Source organism: Leucopleurus acutus (assembly GCF_964270905.1).
Source record: "Leucopleurus acutus genome assembly, chromosome: 11".
NCBI lineage: Eukaryota > Metazoa > Chordata > Mammalia > Artiodactyla > Delphinidae > Leucopleurus > Leucopleurus acutus.
This window is the reverse complement of record NC_139152.1, coordinates 100655199-100672696: the sequence shown is the minus strand read 5'-3', so window position 1 is coordinate 100672696 and position 17498 is coordinate 100655199. Positions and strand designations below refer to the sequence as shown.

Here is a 17498-nt window from a genome sequence, read left to right as displayed (position 1 = left end):
CCCCTCAAGCTGCCCCTTGCTCTCCTGGGCCTTCCCGGGGGGGGGGGGGGGGGGCGGGCACTCTGTGGGGCCGAGACCAGCGGGCTCCTCCCTCCTCCCAGCCGCCGCCCCCCCCCCCCCCCCCGCAAGCCAGTGAGGGGACGCGGCCCCGCAGACGAGGACGCTTGGGTACAGCCTGGCAAATCCACTCGTCCCAATTCACAGCAAACGTAGGAAGCCTTCCCGCCTCTTCCAGGTGCCCCCTCTCCTGGGGGCACAAAGACAGCTAAATAAATAAAACCCATCAGCATTCTGATCATTGCTCTCCTACAAGCCTTTCCCTGAGCCAATGGCTCCCCCGAGGCCACGCAACTCTCCTTACGCCTGCAACGATGATTAGACCCCACGACGACGGTTGATATTACGGGTCTGCTCCCTCCGGCAACATATTTAGGTCAACTGCAGTGCAGAGCACAGCTGGCTACTCGCACAGGACAAAGACGATACAAACCCCTGCAATCAATTTTCCTCCTCCTCTCGGATAGAGAAGAAACAGGAGGCCAGCTTCCCGCCAGGCAGAAAGCGCTGAGCTGCTCACTCAGAAGGCGGCCTTGTCTTGGGCAGCCGCCCAGCGGGACCCCTGTCCCCAGGGGCCATCAGGGCCCATGGCAGCTGGCTCTCCTCGGGCTGCCCTCCAAGCTTAGAGCCCAGCTCGTGGCCTCTTCCGCAGTGGCCTGGCCTTCTGGCCGCCGGCCCCGGATACCACCTGTGGCAGCAAAGGGCTCCCCTCGTGCCCCTGCTCTGTCAGTCGGGGGCCGGGAGGGTCTCCTGCAGGTGGGGACAGGGGTGCAACGTCACACACAGGGCCCCCCCGACCATGTTGATTTCCTACTGCTGCTGTAATAAGTGACCACAGACGGAGAGGAAGAGTGTGCCCTCTCACAGCTCTGGAGGTCAGAGTCTGAAATGGGCCTCGAGCGGCTCAAGTCCAGGTGTGGGCAGGGCTGGCTCCAGGAGAAAGTCCACTTCCTGGCCCCTTCTGCTTCTAGAGGCACCCACATTCCTTGGCCGCTGACCCCTCACCATCAGGGACATCACTCCGACCTCTGATTCCATTGTCAACTCTCCTCTTTCTCTGACCGCACCCCCCCCCCCCCGCCTCCCTCTCACAAGGACCCTTGTGACGACACTGGGTCCACCTGGATTAACCCAGGCCCATCTCCGCATCTCAGATCCTTAACTCAACCACGTCTGCAAAGCCCCTCTGGCCCCACAAGGTGACACAGTCACAGGCTCTGGGGGTTAGGATGAGGACATTGTGGGGAGCCACGACCCTGCCCACCACACTCCCCCTGAGACGATGCTCTTGGGCCAAGGAGGCTGAGCTGGCTCTGGGAGGGGGGACCATCCCCCCTCTTTCCACCAAGCCCAGAGAGGGTCTTCCCGCCCCCAGAGACCCCGCAGGCCGTAAGAAGAGTCCTCCTTTAGCAGGTCAAGTGGCCCCTGGGGAGCGTTGGGTGTCCTGGCTGGCCCCCTCCCTCCCACCTCTCTGCTCCTCGCCTCTGGCTGTGCCCCGAATGCCCCCACTGACGACGCTTCCACTGCCTTGGCCAAACTCTCACAGTGAGCAGTGCCAGCGCAGAGCGTCCTGGCGTCACGCCTGCCACGAGCCCGTGACCTTCCGCAAGCGCGTCCTGACACAGGCCCACTCTCGGGCCACTCTCCTGAGCCCCTCTGCACCTCTGCAGCCACGCAGGTGGGCCAGGAAAGGTAGCTTCATACCTGCCGGCAGCTAAGTCACAGGCCGGGGTCCCAGGAGTAGAAGCCACAGCCCGGCCAGGCGGGAAGGGCCTGGGCACCAGCAGTCACAGGGTCCACCTGGGTCACAGGGCACAGCTCCCAGCCTGATGATTCTCTCCTTTTCAAGACCTGCTGCCGGCTCTGTGGCATCTGCTGACCCGGCAGACGGCCGGGGCCGGCCAGGGCATGGGAAGGAAGCCTGCAGGAGGCCAGGGGAGCCAGAATACCTGCCCAGGATAGGATTCAGAACCCCCGAACCTTCTAAGATTGGAGGGCACGCCCGGGAGAGAGACGTCTGCACCGTAATTCATCAATTCCCTCACTGGGCCCCCGCTCAGCAGGACACGCACGTGAGCGAAGCCCGGCAGCCAGGCGCACGGCCCCGAAGGGAAACCAGGGCCAGCTCTGCGGGGGCGCAGCCGGCCCCCACCCACCTCCCACAGAGCAGGCAGGCAGCAGAGTGTAACAGGGAGAAGGGGGAGGCCCGGGTTGCTCTCGGAGCCCAGAGGGACCCTCACACAGGTGTCCAACGTGACTTTCTAAAGCTTGGCTTCTGTATCCAAAATGCCCCCTTCACGCAGCCCAGAGCATACTCTAATAGGAGTTTTCAGGGACCCCAACCAGCGTGCTGAGAAACCAGTGCTTTCAAAGGGAGAGGCAAAATGAGTTACAGGCGTGGAGCCCCGCACACAGGAGAGTTCTTGCAGCACTCACCCGCCAGGATGGCCGGCCCACCCACGCGGTCCAGCCTTCGTGCCTCCCCAAGCCTACGAGGAAAAGGGCAGGGACAGCACCTGACCAGCGATTCCAGGTGCTCCCCTATCGGCCCACGGCCACCCTGACTGGCTCAGGGAGACAGAGGGGACGCCTGGGCTCGCGCCCACCCATGCCCAGGCAGCAGGGCCATAGCCCAGCCCACTACCCCAGCTCCCAGGGAAGCCACCAGGAGGAAGGAACACAGCTCTGAGGCTATTTTTAAACCTGTAAAAGTAGAACTCTCAAGCAAGAGTCCTCTTGGCACACAATTCAACAGGCCGAGCCACAGCCAAAAATAAAAATCAAGTGATAATCCTTAAATAAACTCCTTCCCACCGGCCAGGTGCGCGAATGCAGGGACCACTCGCAAAGCTGCTTCTGGGCCCTGGCCAGGTGGCAGGCTGCACACCTGGAGGCCCCACCCCGTGGTCCTAGGCTCTGCCCTTCGCCTCTCTCCTCAGCTCTCCCCAGACTGAACTCTCCCGGCCTCCCAGCTAAATCTGGATCCCCCCGCCCCGTGACCTCCGACCTTTCTAGAAGGCAGAGCCACGCCCTCCCAAAGCGCCAGGTATCGGGTCCTGAACCGAGGGCATGCTTGCAGCAACCAGTAAAGAAACAGCCAAGTCAGCCCCCTCCCTTCCTGCACCCTCTCCCCGCGAGGAAAACAGTTCATCACGGGAAAGGCCGTGCTTTCATGGTAAACGTCCGTTTGCAATTTTCCCAGTGTTTACTCACTGCTGCGTTACTTGCTGCTGGATGCAGAGGTAGGGTTTACGGAACGATGAACAAACCATCACCCACCACGCTGATGGCCTGGTCACCAGGAGGCGGTGCCGCTTTAAGCTCTTACGCGCCCGCACGGCAGGCTGCAGCCTAGCTGCTGGCACGCCACTGCCTTTCACATACATTTTAGGAAACTGACTGGGGGTCTGGGGTGAAGAAGCAGTGCATTAAAACGTTCCCCGTGTAAAATAAGAAGGAACAGGATCCCAGCCAGTGTTTCCACCCAGAACAGCTGATTTTCAGGAACCGACAACCGCCTTTCAGCAAGAGGTGGCACGCTGTTCTGACGGCCAAGGTCCGGGCTCCAGGGCCCTGGCCAGTACCGAACCAGGAAATATGTGTGTGCCCAGCCCCCATGCCCGCTCCTCCCTGTGCCCGAGCTCTCAGGGCCCAGGCAGGGGACGTGCCCTGCTGGGCGCTGAGCCAGGACCGCCTGGTGGGCCAGCTCGCCTCTGTCCAGCGAGGAGGCAGGGCCGGACATCTGCAGGGATAAGCAAGGAGCAGGTTCCCACCAGGCAGCAGGACTGACCTAGAAATATGCAATTCAGAGCCAGCCCAGTGGGTCAGACATGCCGTTTTCTTTGGGGCCAATTTCATTTTTTTCCCAGATAAGTCCTCTATGATATGGACATGCAGTCTCATCTCTGTCTTCATCTGCCGGTTATCCGATCTGTTTGCTCCCTTCCCGTCTGTCTGGGTCACCCATTTGCAGTCCTCACGAAAGGGCAGAAACCACTCGACAAGCGCATCACTACAGGGTCAGAACCGTCCGGCCCAGCCTCTGGCACTGGGAGTTTATCCTCTCAGCTCAACCTTACCGAATACACAGGAGGAGCAGAGTTTTTTTAAAAAGCCAGACCGGGACTTCCCTGGTGGCGCAGTGGTTAAGAATCCACCTGCCAGTGCAGGGAAGACGGGTTTGAGCCCTGGTCTGGGAAGATTCCATGTGCCGTGGAGCAACTAAGCCCGTGCGCCACGACTACTGAGCCTGCGCTCAAGAGCCCGTGAGCCACAACTACTGAGCCTGCGTGCCGCAACTACTGAAGCCCACGCGCCTAGAGCCTGTGCTCCGCAACAAGAGAAGCCACCGCCATGAGAAGCCCGCGCACCGCAACAAAGAGTAGCCCCCGCTCGCCGCAACTAGAGAAAGCCTGCGCGCAGCAACAAAGACCCAACGCAGCCATAAATAAATAAATAAATTTATATATTTTTTTTAAAAAGCCAGACCCCCAGAGGGACATCTGCAGGCCCGGGCCTAAAGGGGCGGGTCCGGAGGTATCCGATCAATGCCACACCTAACCCACCCCCGGCCGGCTTCGGGTGGCTGCCCCATCGGACGCCTCTAGCAGCGGGCAGCTCCCGCGCTGCTGTTTTCAGTGGTGAGAAAGGGCATCCTCAGCCTGAATCACCCAGACTGGCACCCAGAAACTTCCTTCCCTCCAGGCCCCTCTGTTCAGCCTTGGCATCCAGAGGGAGGCCCTCAGGCCACAGGAGGCAGACGGCCGCCCTCCTGCCACCTCCCTGGCCACCTTCTCCAGGAAGCCCTCCCAGGGGGGTCACAGCCGGCCACACTGACCCACCGCGTGTTGGGGCAGGAAGGGGAGCTCCCGGGAGCAGAGGGGCTCAGGAGCAAAGGGCCCCTTTCCCAGAGGCACCCTCCCCAGGAACCACCACAGTGTGTCTGGCACCTGTGTCGGTGGCTCAGAGATGATGGATCCCTGTCCCGAGGGCTCAAGCCCCCAGGGTGTGGCCGAGGGGACCACCCTCCAGCACGCCCATCCAGAGAGGAGTCCACAGGCCTCACGTCAAGTGGGGAAGAAGAAACTTCTCGGCAACACAGAACCCGCACACGGGTCAGGGACCCTCCGGCTTAGCCCAGCACCCAGGAGGCCCCGGACCCGACACCCCATAAGCACTTTCCCTCTAAGCTCCATATTCCGTGCCAGGTCACTTTCGGGAAGAGCCTGTGTGTGCAGCTTACAATGCTGGCGAATCTCCCTTCCCAGAGCCTGCGCCCAGCGGGGGATTGATACATGCACACTCCTGCTCAGAAACTACGGGGGAGCGTGTGTTTGTGCTCAAAAAGCAGTAACAACCGAAATGCATTTCGGGCCAAATGAAAATGGACGACGCTTTTCATTTATTTATGTGCTTCTTTAACAAATTTAGGATCCTGCCCCCAGTCCCGAGCCGGGACGCACTTCAATTTCCCATTCTTCATCCTCTGCCATCTTCTCTCGGGAACATTTGTACTCTTCAATATTTAATAACCGAAAAAAGCCTCTGTGAACCTGGGCTATTTCCTCTTCTCCGAGAAGAATAACAGTCTGCTTCTGGAGAAAAAGTACTACAGGTAATTAAATGGAACTTTAACACTGACCACTTAGTGTTTACGGATGGGGGCAACCAGGCCCTGAATGGTGAAACGTCCACGGCTACCTGATCACTCGGGGCTGAGTCAGAACCAGAAGCCTGGGTCCCAACTCCAGAGCAAAGCTCCCCATCCCCGCGGCCCCCTGTAGACCAGGGCTGGCCACCCTAGCACAAGAGCAGGTTCAGCGGCGACCAAAACATCTCTGTGGCTCCCAAGGGGGGACGACATCCTTTCCTCCACACTGTACTCCCCTGGGTACTGAGACGGAAGCGAGAGTGCAGGGAGGGACAGTCTCTCTGTGCAAACTCCAGCTCTGACCAGGTTTCCCTGCAAGGCATCCCTCCAAGCACTGAGCTCCTATTAGACCCAGGGCATCACGCTAGATCCTCAGGGTATAGAAATAAGTGTGGCCCGTGCACTCAAGGCACAGACCGCCTGCTGAGAACCACCTGTAACTATGTAACAGGGAACAGGGAGCAGGCAGGTTACCCACACCCTACAGCCACAGGGCAGATGCAGATGGAACACGGAACAGGGGACAGCTTCGAGAACCGTTTTGGAGGGACCTCCAGGATGTGATGTCGGTGTGGAGAAAGTGAAAACACACAGACATTTATCTAACGGGGGTGGCAGGCCACATATGCATATTTGCTTCTATAAAAATTCAATGGAAGGAGAGACTGTACAATTAAAAGACAACCGGTTATCTACGGGGAAGAGAAGGAATGAGGGCTACAGGGAGAGAAACCTGATTCCTCTGAAAATACCCTGACTTTGGAACCACGGAAACAATTTTAGATAATTACAAAAATTAATTTAATTTTTTTAAAAATTAACTTTTATTGGAATATAGTTGCTTTACAGTATTATTTAAAAAACAACAACAACAACAACAAACGCTCTACAACATGCATATGGGGACAAAATGACATCACAGATCTCCTGGTCAGAGGCACTGTGGACACAGCGTCATACCTGTGACACTCTGACCTGAGTCTCATCCTGAGGAAACAACAGACAAACGCAGCCCAGAGGTGGGTCTGTCTGAGCACCAATGAGATGATAACCATGGCGATTAAGACTCATTAAACTATGTTTAAATCCACGATCTCATGATGACACCAAAACCCCCCCCAAAGCCTAACACCCTCACCCTCTGGAGGATGCTCTAAGCAGAGAACCAACTCGTTATTCTGAAAGCTGGAAATATCAAGGAAGAATTCAAGCATGTCTCCTGCCTTTCCTACATGAACTACGTCTTGGGGCAACCAAATAGTTAAGTTTTCAGAAATATGTTGGGTTAATAAATGGAGAAAGAATGCCAGAAGTCGAACATTACCATTTGCAACCTCCAATGAGATGATGGATGGAAGCCACAATGACCCAGGTCCTGATACAGGACAAAAGAAAAGGCCTCAGGAAAGCACGCTCCTCCACCACCACCACAGGGGAGGGAGTCCTCGCAAAGATCCCCCCCACCCCACCAGCACCAAGGGACGGGGGACACGGTGGCTCATGTGTCGGGACCACGGGGGTGTGCTCAGCAAGGTCCAGGGTGGAGACCCCACCCACAGACGGCCTGGTTTCCTCAACAAAGAGCAAAAACAGATGCAGGGAGAACGGGCAGAGTAAAAGACAGGAGAAGTACATCTACCAGTCACAATCTATGGACCTTGTTTGATTCCAGAGTTGCCCAAAAAATGACCAGACAACTGGGGAAATCGGAGCTTAAGCTGGGTATCTGATGATATTCAAGAAAAACGTGATTTTTTTACTTGTAATATTGGACTCAGGACTTTTGTTTTTCAAACAGAATGAGGGACTTCCCTGGCAGTCCAGTGGTTAGAACTCTGTGCTTCCACTGCAGGGGGGCGCGGGTTCGATCCCTGGTCGGGGAACTAAGATCCCGCAAGCCACGCGGCACGGCCAAAAAACAAAAACAAAAACCCATGATGAGCTACTAAAATATTTATGGGTCAAATGACAGGATGCTGGCTGGGATTTGCTTCAAAAGACCTGGGGGAGAGGGGCTGTAGGTGGGGGCTTGGAGGGAACCAGCCTGGCCGCGAGCCGATTCTTGCTGAAACCTACGGCAGGTGCGTGAGAGGCGCGTTACACCACGTCCTCTATTTCTGATCCATCTAAAATTTCTCATAACTAAAAACAAATGCCCATAATTATTACCTTCCCCACCCGGCCCCGAGCTGCCGAAGTGGAACTCTGCACTTTACAACACGAGCTACCCACTGTTTTACTCTTCCGGTAAAACACGCAGGGCAGACCACGAGGACCAGTCCAAGGACGCCAGCGACGCCGATCCGGAGCTGGGCGGCCTCTTTTCTTTTCCTGTTTTCAACACAGAGCAGGGTGGCCCCAGACAGGCAGCCCCGTGGGTCGCAGCTGTCCTGCCCACCCGGCTGCCTGGTGGACACTTGCTCCCCGCCCGCCCCGCCCGTAACCCCTTCTCCTGGAAGCCTCACACTGCCCCTCCCCGGCCGGGGGCGGGGCGCTCCCTGTTGGATGCTCTCACAGACCCTTCCCCTTTCGTTGAGAGCCCTTGACTCTGCGGGTTCCTCGAACCCCGTGAAACCACCAATATCCTCCGCGTGACCCACCAAAGGCACTTTCACAAGGCTCCACCCACTGCTGCCTCGAGCAGGGCCGTCCAGCTCTGCTGCCCAGCACAGCCTCCACCCAGCGGGGCCCGCTCAGCACTGGCGAGACCACCTGGGCTGCCCCACCGTTCACGCAGAGCCGCCCCGCGGGAGCTCGGCAAAGGCCGAGGCCACAGGCACGAGGGCCTGACGAGGCAGGGCCCTCACCGTCCGCACTGCGGGCGGTCCCAGCAGACCCAGCCCGGCCAGGTCAGCCGCAACCTCAGACTCGCGGGGAGACTGAGTCACTCCACAGTGCCGTCCTCAGAACCTCGATGCTCGGACCCTGCGGGCGAGCGCTGGCCGGCGGGGTGCAGACGGGCACACGCCCAGAGCTCGTGCGCGTACACACGTGCGTGCACACGCACGCTCGCCCAGGGAGGTACGGACCAGCAAGAGGGGCCTGGGGGGAGACGGGGCTGCAGCACGTGGTGGCTGGAGAGCGCACAGAAATGTAGTGAGAGCCACGCCGCCCACTTCTGGGAGGAGAAGGCAGGCCCCCAAGGCTTCCCCCCGCGGCGCTGACACCCCGCCTTCGTTTGCAGGCAACGGGCCCCGCGTGCTGCATGGGCGGCACAGCCGGGGTGCCCACGGCTGGAGCTCAGATGACACTTGTCACATAAACGACGGAGACACTAGACGAAAGAGGGAGAGGACTCAGGTGGGGACAGAGGGCGGGTGCCTGTGGGCAAGCAAGGGTGCCAGCTGCCTGGTCCCAGGTATCAGAGGGAGGCCCCAGCTGGGCACAACGCCCAAGGGAGGTGCCTTGCCCTGGGCCTCTCCTCGTGGCCCAGACGTGACTGGCTCTGGGCACACAGGGGCGAAGCTGCTTCTTTCTCCCTGTATTGTTCCCCTAATAGCATCGCCCACACCCTGCTGTCAGCTGTGAAAACACTGTGTCACATGCGTGGGCTTCAGGGCCAGTCTGCCTGGTTCAAACCCCTACTAGTCAGAAGACTTAACCTACCAGTAGGATCACTTCTCTTAGCCCTGGTGCCTCCGTTTCCTCGTCTGCAAGGCAGGACAGAGGGGTGGTGAGAGGAGTAAAGGCAACTCACCAAATGAGATCATCTCTGGGAGGAGCCCCGCAGGCCCTTCCAGAACCATCTCTACCATCATCACTACCCAGAGGCCAACACCCCCAGCAGGAGGGCCGACAGTTAAGCAACACAAATGCCAAATGCCAAGGTAGCCATGCCCGCGGCCAACAGACAATGAAACCCCACTGTGCCCCCTCCCACACTCCCTCCTTGATGTGCAAACTACACGGAACAGAAAATTTCAGATTCCTCCAAAAAGCTCTATTACATGCTGAGTTAAGCATGGCCATGCTCCAGATTCACTAAAATAAAGAGAGTTTCCAGGGGCGTCGTATTCCTTCCCCAGTGACGCTCTCGTCCGTCTCAGAGTAAAGGCGTCGTAGCCATCCAGACAGGAGCGCTGAGCTTTGTGGAGCAGCAAAGGGAGATGCAGACTCAGGACGCAAAAGGCCATGTGGGGACGTCCACACCCGTCCCCACTGCTAGCCTGGTGACACCTGTTGTGACCCAGCTGCACTCCTGCAGGACAGCGTCCCCTCTGCCCCTCCCTCCCCAACTGGTACTCACGTAAGAAGTGTTTTTCCAGTAAGGCGATTTCCAGGTGACCTTTGATCTCATTTAAGCGATCAAACTCTGTCCGGTTAAAGTCCTGGACTCCTGCAGCCATGATGAGGGTCCCTGGCCCAGCCTAGAAGGAAAACACCAAGAGCTCAGAGGAGCCTCCCGGAAGCATCCTGGGTCCACATCGACCAGTTCTCTAAAGGGTACCCCCCAAGGACCCCGTGGTCTAGAAGGGCTGGTCCACAGGGCCACCGGCCTAGGAAGACACTGGCTCTGCCTTAGAACTCGCATCAGTTCACCTCGGCTTCGCCTGTCGGTGAAAGGGACATTTCAGACAACAGGGACATCCTCAGAGCCCCGGTGAGGCCGACTTCCAGCAACAGTAAAGGCAAAACCGGAAGCGTGACGCTAAGCCTCTTGACGGTCACAACACAGCTCTCAGGCTGCAGAGGGAAGGAAACCATCGAAACCTGCCCCGGCCCGCGTGGCGACCTCCCAGGAGGAGGGTGGCCTGGCCACAGGGCCTGTCGCCCTGCTGCCCTGGGAGGGGCAGCAACAGGACTCCGGGGAGGTGGGGCAGGGCGTGTCCACCTGCCAGGCTCTGAGGCGAGCGAACTCCAAACAGGGGCCTGTCCTTTCCCACAGAGGCTAATTAAAGCCACCACCCGCCATCCCACCAGGCCCAGGGTAGGCTCCGGCTTCAGGTCACCGCTGCCCGCTGGAAAGGGGTGCGCACGTCAGTACAGCCAGGCCTGCCCGGGGCGCAGCGGGGCTGCCGGCTCACGTCCACCCCACCGCTGACCTGGTGAGGGCAGCACCTGAGCGCCCTGCCATGTGACGGGGGGATCTGACTCCCCAGTTTTGGTCTCCACGACCACGCCCCCAAGGCAGGGTGAGGAAGGGGACACCCGGCATGGACAGGGTCCATGACAGCCCCGTGACCGCTCCAGGCACAGGTCATCTGCTCAGAGGCCACACCCCGGGAAGCAGCAGCTCACACTGGGGAACAACGGGGGCCGGTGAGACCCTCTAGCCCACGGCTGCCCTGTCCTGGCACGTGACCTCCTGCACTTTCAGCTGCTCTGGCTACCGGGGCATGAGGTCCCAGAGGGCAGGGACCAGGCCATGTTTACCTGCCCGCCCCGTGGGCCTGGCAGGGGCAGGTATGGGGAGACTGGGCGGTAGGCGAAAGGCAGGGTACGCCCCCTGCTCTGCGTGGGGAAGATGGCCCAGGCTCGCCCATTGGTCCCCGCAGATGAATTTGTCCCTCCCCGGCCCGTCCCCAACCTCGGCGCCCAAGATGGCGGCCCCAGAGCAGAGGGCAGAGGCTGGCCTGGAAAGGCGGCTCTGCACTGATTCGGAAGCAGAACACTGGCCTCCATCACGTCAGCAAGTTCCCACCAAAGCAGGCAGGGCATCCCGCGGTTTGCAGCCCCGTCTGAACACGTGAATCCTCGTCCTCGGAAGGCTGTGACGCGTGTTAGTCTCTAAGCTGCTGGAATTAAGCTCACCTGGAACTTGCCCTAGAGCTTGAAGAGCTCCTACAGGGGCCCCCGGGTCCAAGACAGCCTGGGACCCTCGTGGCTTTGGCCGGACTCAGTGTTGAAGCTGCAGCAGCTCAGCTGGGCGCCCACAGGATGGCAGGGACGGCGAGGACCACCAGCTCTGGGGAGCCAGACAGCTGGAGGGGGCACCCCAATGCAGATGGCAGGCGCCGGGGGGAATGCCCTGAAATCCTGGGGTCCAAACCCCTCCGTGAGCCCCTTGGGTCCCTCCAGCTGACCCCTTTTCAGACTTGCCGAGAGCAACGCTAAACTTGGGGTCGGGAGCCTGGACTTGGGACCCCCGAGGCTGCAGCACTGCCGCCACAAAACCAGGGAGGTGGCCTGGCTGCTTCTTCCCCCAGCTTCCCTAGAACCGCGTCTCTCCACGGAGGGACCGGCTTCTACCCCCGGCTCCTGGAGGCGATGCCCGCTGCACCTCCACATGCGTGGGGTCTCTGCCTCTGCCCCAGCTCTAGGGCTCTGGTCCTCGCCTCCTTGCCCCTCTCCTTACTGGCCTGTCACCAACCACTCGGGGGACCCTGGCCTCAGACCCCTCATCGTTCCCTTCAACAGCCCTCCCCCGACCACAGCCACACCCTGACCTGGACATCACCCAACCTCCACCGCTGCGGCCCCTCGAGCCCGTCTGCCCGTCCAGGACCCCCTCCCTCCCCCATTCCCCTCCCCCACCACGGGACCCAGATTCTACCCTCAACCACTGGGTCCGCTCGCCTCCTTTGCCCCAGGACACAGATAGGTTGCCCACAGAAAAGGACATAAGGATGAAGCCTGACGCTACAGCACGATGGCCCCTGAGGACACGGTGCTGAGACAGGCCAGTCGCAGGGACAAACACCGCGGGGCTCACTGAGGCCAGAGCTGGAAAGTCGGGTCACAGACGGAAAGCAGACGGGGCGGGGGCGGCCTGGAGGGGCAGCTGCGGAGCTGCTGTTCAGTGAGGACTGAGTTTCAGTTTGGAAAGATGAAGAAGGTCTGGAGATGGATGGTGGGGAGGCCGCCCGACAACGTGAATGTGCCTAATGCCACCGAGCTGGACACTTAAAAACGGTCACAGCGGCCAACTCTGTGTCATGCGCACGTTACCACAATCAAAAAAAATAAAAACAATGAAGCCCAAACACAGGCAAAGGTGACCAACCTCCCTCGGGGGAAAAGCCACTCTTCACCCCTCAGGTTCGCAGAACAGAAACACCTGGGGACACCCTGTGCAGGTGGGCAAGGGCGTGGCACGCAGGCCCCTCGGGTGGCGACGGAGGACACTGCACGCTCGTGGGAGGGTGCTGGTGACAGACGCACGACCCTGCCCACACACCCGGGGTGACGCAGGTCATGTGGGCACGAGGCTCATGGGAGTGATCGAGTGCCCCTCAGGGGCAGAGGTTAAGTGAAGGACAGCACATCCAGGGTGGGAAGCTGGCTCGGTCCCGCCACCACGGAGAGAGAGCCCCGGGGGTTGGGGGGGGGTGGGGTAGGGGGGTGAGCGAGCCTGACAGCCATTTGTACGCACGGCCCCCGTGCTCGCCCCTCCCTCAGGGTGCTCCCCTCGGCCCTCGCCGGCCCGCTGGACCACCCCGACGTGGAGGCACCCCCTTCTTAGGATAGCGCCCGTGAGCCCCGCGGTGTCCCGACAGGCAGATGCTGATGGGCTGTATCAGGAGACACACCAAGCGAGGCCCTGGCCCGCACGGAGCCAATGGCGGGAGGACCGCCACCACCTCTGCAGGGAACACAGCAAGCACCCAAGCAGGGCGGTCCCCTCCGGGCTCTGCAGCTCCAGCCCTGCCTGGCTGGATGGCTGGCTCTTAGGAGGCAGTGCCAATCACTTATTCTTTCGTGCCAGGAGCAAACGCGCCATCCCTGTTCTATTATAAAGCATTAATAATACACGGAGGGGGGGAGGCGAGGGCTCACGACCACAGCTGGAAGGAAGACCTAGCTCAGGTGCTCAGGGAGGAGCCCAGACTCCAGGCCACCAGATCTGGCATCCACTCGGGCAGGGTACCACAGCTGGTGTGGGGGGGGCCTGGATGGCTCTGGGCCTCTTCACTGACAACAGGGAGGATTCGGGCAGCTGTGCCCACAACGGAGAGCCCGGCGGCCGTACCTGGCCAGGAGGGGACCACAGGAAGCCCACCCTCCACCCCGCTGCACGCCCGCTGACAAAACACGAGCTTCCAGAAGACAGGGCCTGCTCACGCCTGGTTCCCACCAGGGCCGCGGACCCCGCTCAGGAAAGCTGCTCTCCAAATCACAGGGGCCACGGTCCCCATGTGGGCTGAGGAGGCCCAGCCTGGGCTCGGCCAGCTGCCAGGGGTCGGTGACACGCACTCTGGGACGGCCAGGCAGACCAGCCAGGCACCCAGAGGCAGCTGCCCTCGGGCCAGGGGCCAGCAGCTTCCAGACAGCGCCCTGCGGCCCCTCGAGTCAAACTCCCAGGGATCAGGCTGTGTGAGAAGTTTGCCGGTCGCCCAGAAAACCAGTGATGAAGGAAAAGAAAATCGGCCAATGGACAAATTATCCTCAGTCCAGGGATGAGCCCCCACCGGTGAGGCTGGGGGAGGTTTGGGGCGAGATGGGGAACAGCCCCGTCTGTGTCTGACCAGCCTGGGCAGGACACGGTCTACCCAAGCGCACGCTCAGCTTGGCCACCTGAGGATGGGGACAGCCCGCACCCACCAGCGAGGGGCCTGGCATCCGCGGCCACGCAGAGCGGAGGACACTCGGTACTCACAGGGTCCCTCAGCTCGTCACTGTCCCGGGGCGAGGTCCGAGGTATCTTCAGGGGTGTTTCGTCTCCGCATTCGGTGTCCGAGGCGTTTGGAGACTCTGCTAGATCAAGGAAGTCATCTCTCTTGTGACCTCTGAACCTGATCTTGTCCAGCCTCCTTAGCATGTTCAGCACTGAGCCCCTCTGCTTTACCTTAACATGACGCTCGGAGCCCCTGCAAGACAGCGAGGGGAGGCACAGTCACGGGGTCAGCTGCCCGCCGCCCGCCGCCCTCCCACACCCGGCTCCAGGCCCCAGCCCTGGGCTCACCAGGCCCTGCCCTCAGGGAGCAGCCAGTCCCGCTATTCAGGGACCCCAGGGCCCACAGGCTCCCATCTCGTGCCCAGCAGGCCGGGGCCCTCCGTCACCCCCATCCGGCTGGGCTGGCCGCTGAGCTCAGACCCCCACCGCCCACCCAGGCCTGCTCCCCCGAGTGCCCCACAGGGCAGAAGGAAGCCACGTCTCTCGGTGCGACCTCCCAGCGCAAAGGCGGAGCCAGCCTGGAGCAGCAGGGGTGCCGAAGACCCTGGGAAGAGGGGGCTGGGGAGGGGAGGGGGAGACACTGCAGCTAAAAGTGGGGAGGGCCGGCGTGCCTCCTCCCAGGCTCTGACAACCATCAGGACCCACGACCAAGGGCACGCCCAGGACAGCCCCTAGAACGCTGGGCCTCAGGGTGTCTCAGACTCCCTCCGGCCCCGGCCCCTCGCTCCACCTGGCCCCGCTCCCAGGGACACGACCTGAAACACCGTCCTGCTCGCCTGGGCGCCCTAGCTCTGCTCTCAGGACCAGCTCAGCCTCACCGGCTCCGAGAGATCTCCCCACACACGGCCAGTCTGGAGCCCAGCGCCCGCCCACCTGCCTCCTGAGCGGCCCCCAAGCTGCCGGCGCAGGATCCCTCCAGCCTGGAGGGAGGCAGCAAAGGCCTGGTGTGGTGTCTCTGCGTGCTGGCACGGAGGACACGTGTAAGTTCAAACACACGTGCACACGCCAGAGGTGGATGCCTACAGGGGTGCCCACTCCCCACATCTCTGACCCAACCCGGCCAGGAAAGCCCAGTGGGTGGGGCATAGTGGCCCTTCTGCACGTCCAGCCCACCTCACTCCCAAGCCCACGGCAGGAGCCGTGCGGCGCAACCCCGGTCCCGGTCACACAGTCCCTCGGCCCCCAACGTCTGCAAGAGGCCCTGGGTCCCTGCGGGGCAGGGACTCTGGACACACCTGGGCTCACAGCCTGTCCCGCCACTTCCCACCTTTCTGGCCTCAGCTTCCACCTCTGAAACGGGATTAACCCCGATCGGGCCAAAGCATCCCGAGAATGTGAGATGACGCACGAGCACAGACTACTCAGCCTGGACCAATAAACAGCACGGCGATTTCCTGCAGGGCGACAGGAAGTGGGGCGAGCAGGGTGGAATCCATCAACTCAGCCCGAACCGCCCCAGCTGGGACACTTGGGACAGTTTACGGGGAACCACGAAGGCAGGGGAAAGCACTTCCTGTTTTGGACAGTGCAGGCTCGGAGCCGTTAAATCACGTTAAATCACAGCCCAGGGTGCCTGCCTGCAGCCCCGCGTACCCGCCCCACCTGCCAAGGGGCCTCCACTCCCCCGGCATCACAGCTCAAGGCAGGAAAGCTTGTGAACAGTGGCGGCCCGTGAGCCCCACGTCAGAATGAGCCAGGGCTCCGCTCTACAAGGACAACTGAGGCTGCAGCACATCGGGGGAGGGTGTGCAGGTGTTCCTGGGACAGATGCTTCTCGGGGCTCACGTGGAACACTAAGGTGGCCTGATGTGGCCTAAGTCTAACCCTAACCCTGGTGTAAAAACCACAGGAAACCCACCATCCCCTGGAGTCCAGGGTAGCCCAGGAGTGGGCAAGGCCACGGGGCTGGAGAAGCCGGTATCCCTGCTCACGTGGCGGGAAAGGGGCACATGGCTGGCCATCTGGAAAGATATCCACGTGAGAAGAGAGAACTTAAGTCCCTAGAGAGAGGCTGACAGTCTACATTAAGAGACTGAAAAAATAAAAAGGCTCAGTCAACCAGACAAAAGTAAATAGATATTTGGTTTTTTTTGTTTGTTTTTTTGTTTGTTTTTGTTTTTTTTTTTTTGTGGTACGTGGGCCTCTCACTGCTGTGGCCTCTCCCGTTGCGGAGCACAGGCTCAGCGGCCATGGCTCACGGACCCAGCCGCTCCACGGCATGTGGGATCTTCCCGGACCGGGGCACGAACCCGCGTCCCCTGCGTCGGCAGGCAGATTCTCAACCACTGCGCCACCAGGGAAGCCCCTAGACATTTGCTTTAAAGCTGCAATGAGGGGCTTCCCTGGTGGCGCAGTGGTTAAGAATCCGCCTGCCAGTGCAGGGGACACAGGTTCGAGCCCTGGTCCAGGAAGATCCCACATGCCGTGGAGCAACTAAGCCCGTGTGCCACAACTACTGAGCCTGTGCTCTAGAGCCCGCGAGCCACAACTACTGAAGCCCGCGCGCCTAGAGCCCGTGCTCCCAACAAGAGAAGCCACCGCAATGAGAAGCCTGCGCACCGCAACGAAGAGTAGCCCCCGCTCACCGCAACTAGAGAGAGCCTGTGCACAGCAACGAAGACCCAATGCAGCCAAAGATAAAATAAATAAAATAAAATAAATAAATTTATCAAAAAAAAAAACACCTGCAAAGAAACAGGGGATACATGTAGCAAGCCAGGTACATGAGAACTAATATTTTTGTCGTGAGACAACCTGAACAAATTGGTAAAGATTAGAGGACCTTGGAACACAGACCCACAAACTCCCTGAGCAAGAGGAAAGTTACCCAGTCCTTGTGCAAAAGCCTCCAACTTCACCAAAAAGGAAACAAAAGCCAGCGATGTGGCAGAGGCAGCAGGAAGCGTGAACGTCAACGCCCTCTGAACCAGTGATTCCCGGTCTCGAGATCCGTCCCAGGGGCAAATCCAGCACGTGGAGGGCATCTCGGCAGCACCACGGCCAGGCCGGGCGCTCTGAGCGCCACGCGGGACACACAGACGTCCCTGGGAGTCTCAGAGGCGGTGACAAAACGTTGCTGCACTGAGGTCACCGTTACAGGCAACTGGCATCTGCACAGACCGCAGGTGACACAGGACCCTGCTTGAGGCTTGCGGGTGGCTGCGAAACTTCTCTCCACGTGTCCTTTCCCATTGCTTTTCTAACTTGAAAACTAAAAGCAAACCGGGCAGGGGAAGT

At 60.1% G+C, this 17498-nt stretch overlaps 1 protein-coding gene across 1 annotated transcript in view; it reads right to left on the bottom strand.

Moving 5' to 3' along the window:
- GRAMD4 (GRAM domain containing 4) overlaps positions 1-17498 on the bottom strand; it is a 76708-nt gene that overhangs the window by 27406 nt on the left and 31804 nt on the right. Inside the window, exons 2-3 of the mRNA XM_082851041.1 lie at positions 14244-14454; positions 9954-10074 (exon numbers count right to left, since the gene is read on the bottom strand). Coding sequence (XP_082707167.1) covers positions 9954-10074; positions 14244-14454 — 332 coding nt within the window. The remainder of the gene's footprint in view (positions 1-9953; positions 10075-14243; positions 14455-17498) is intronic.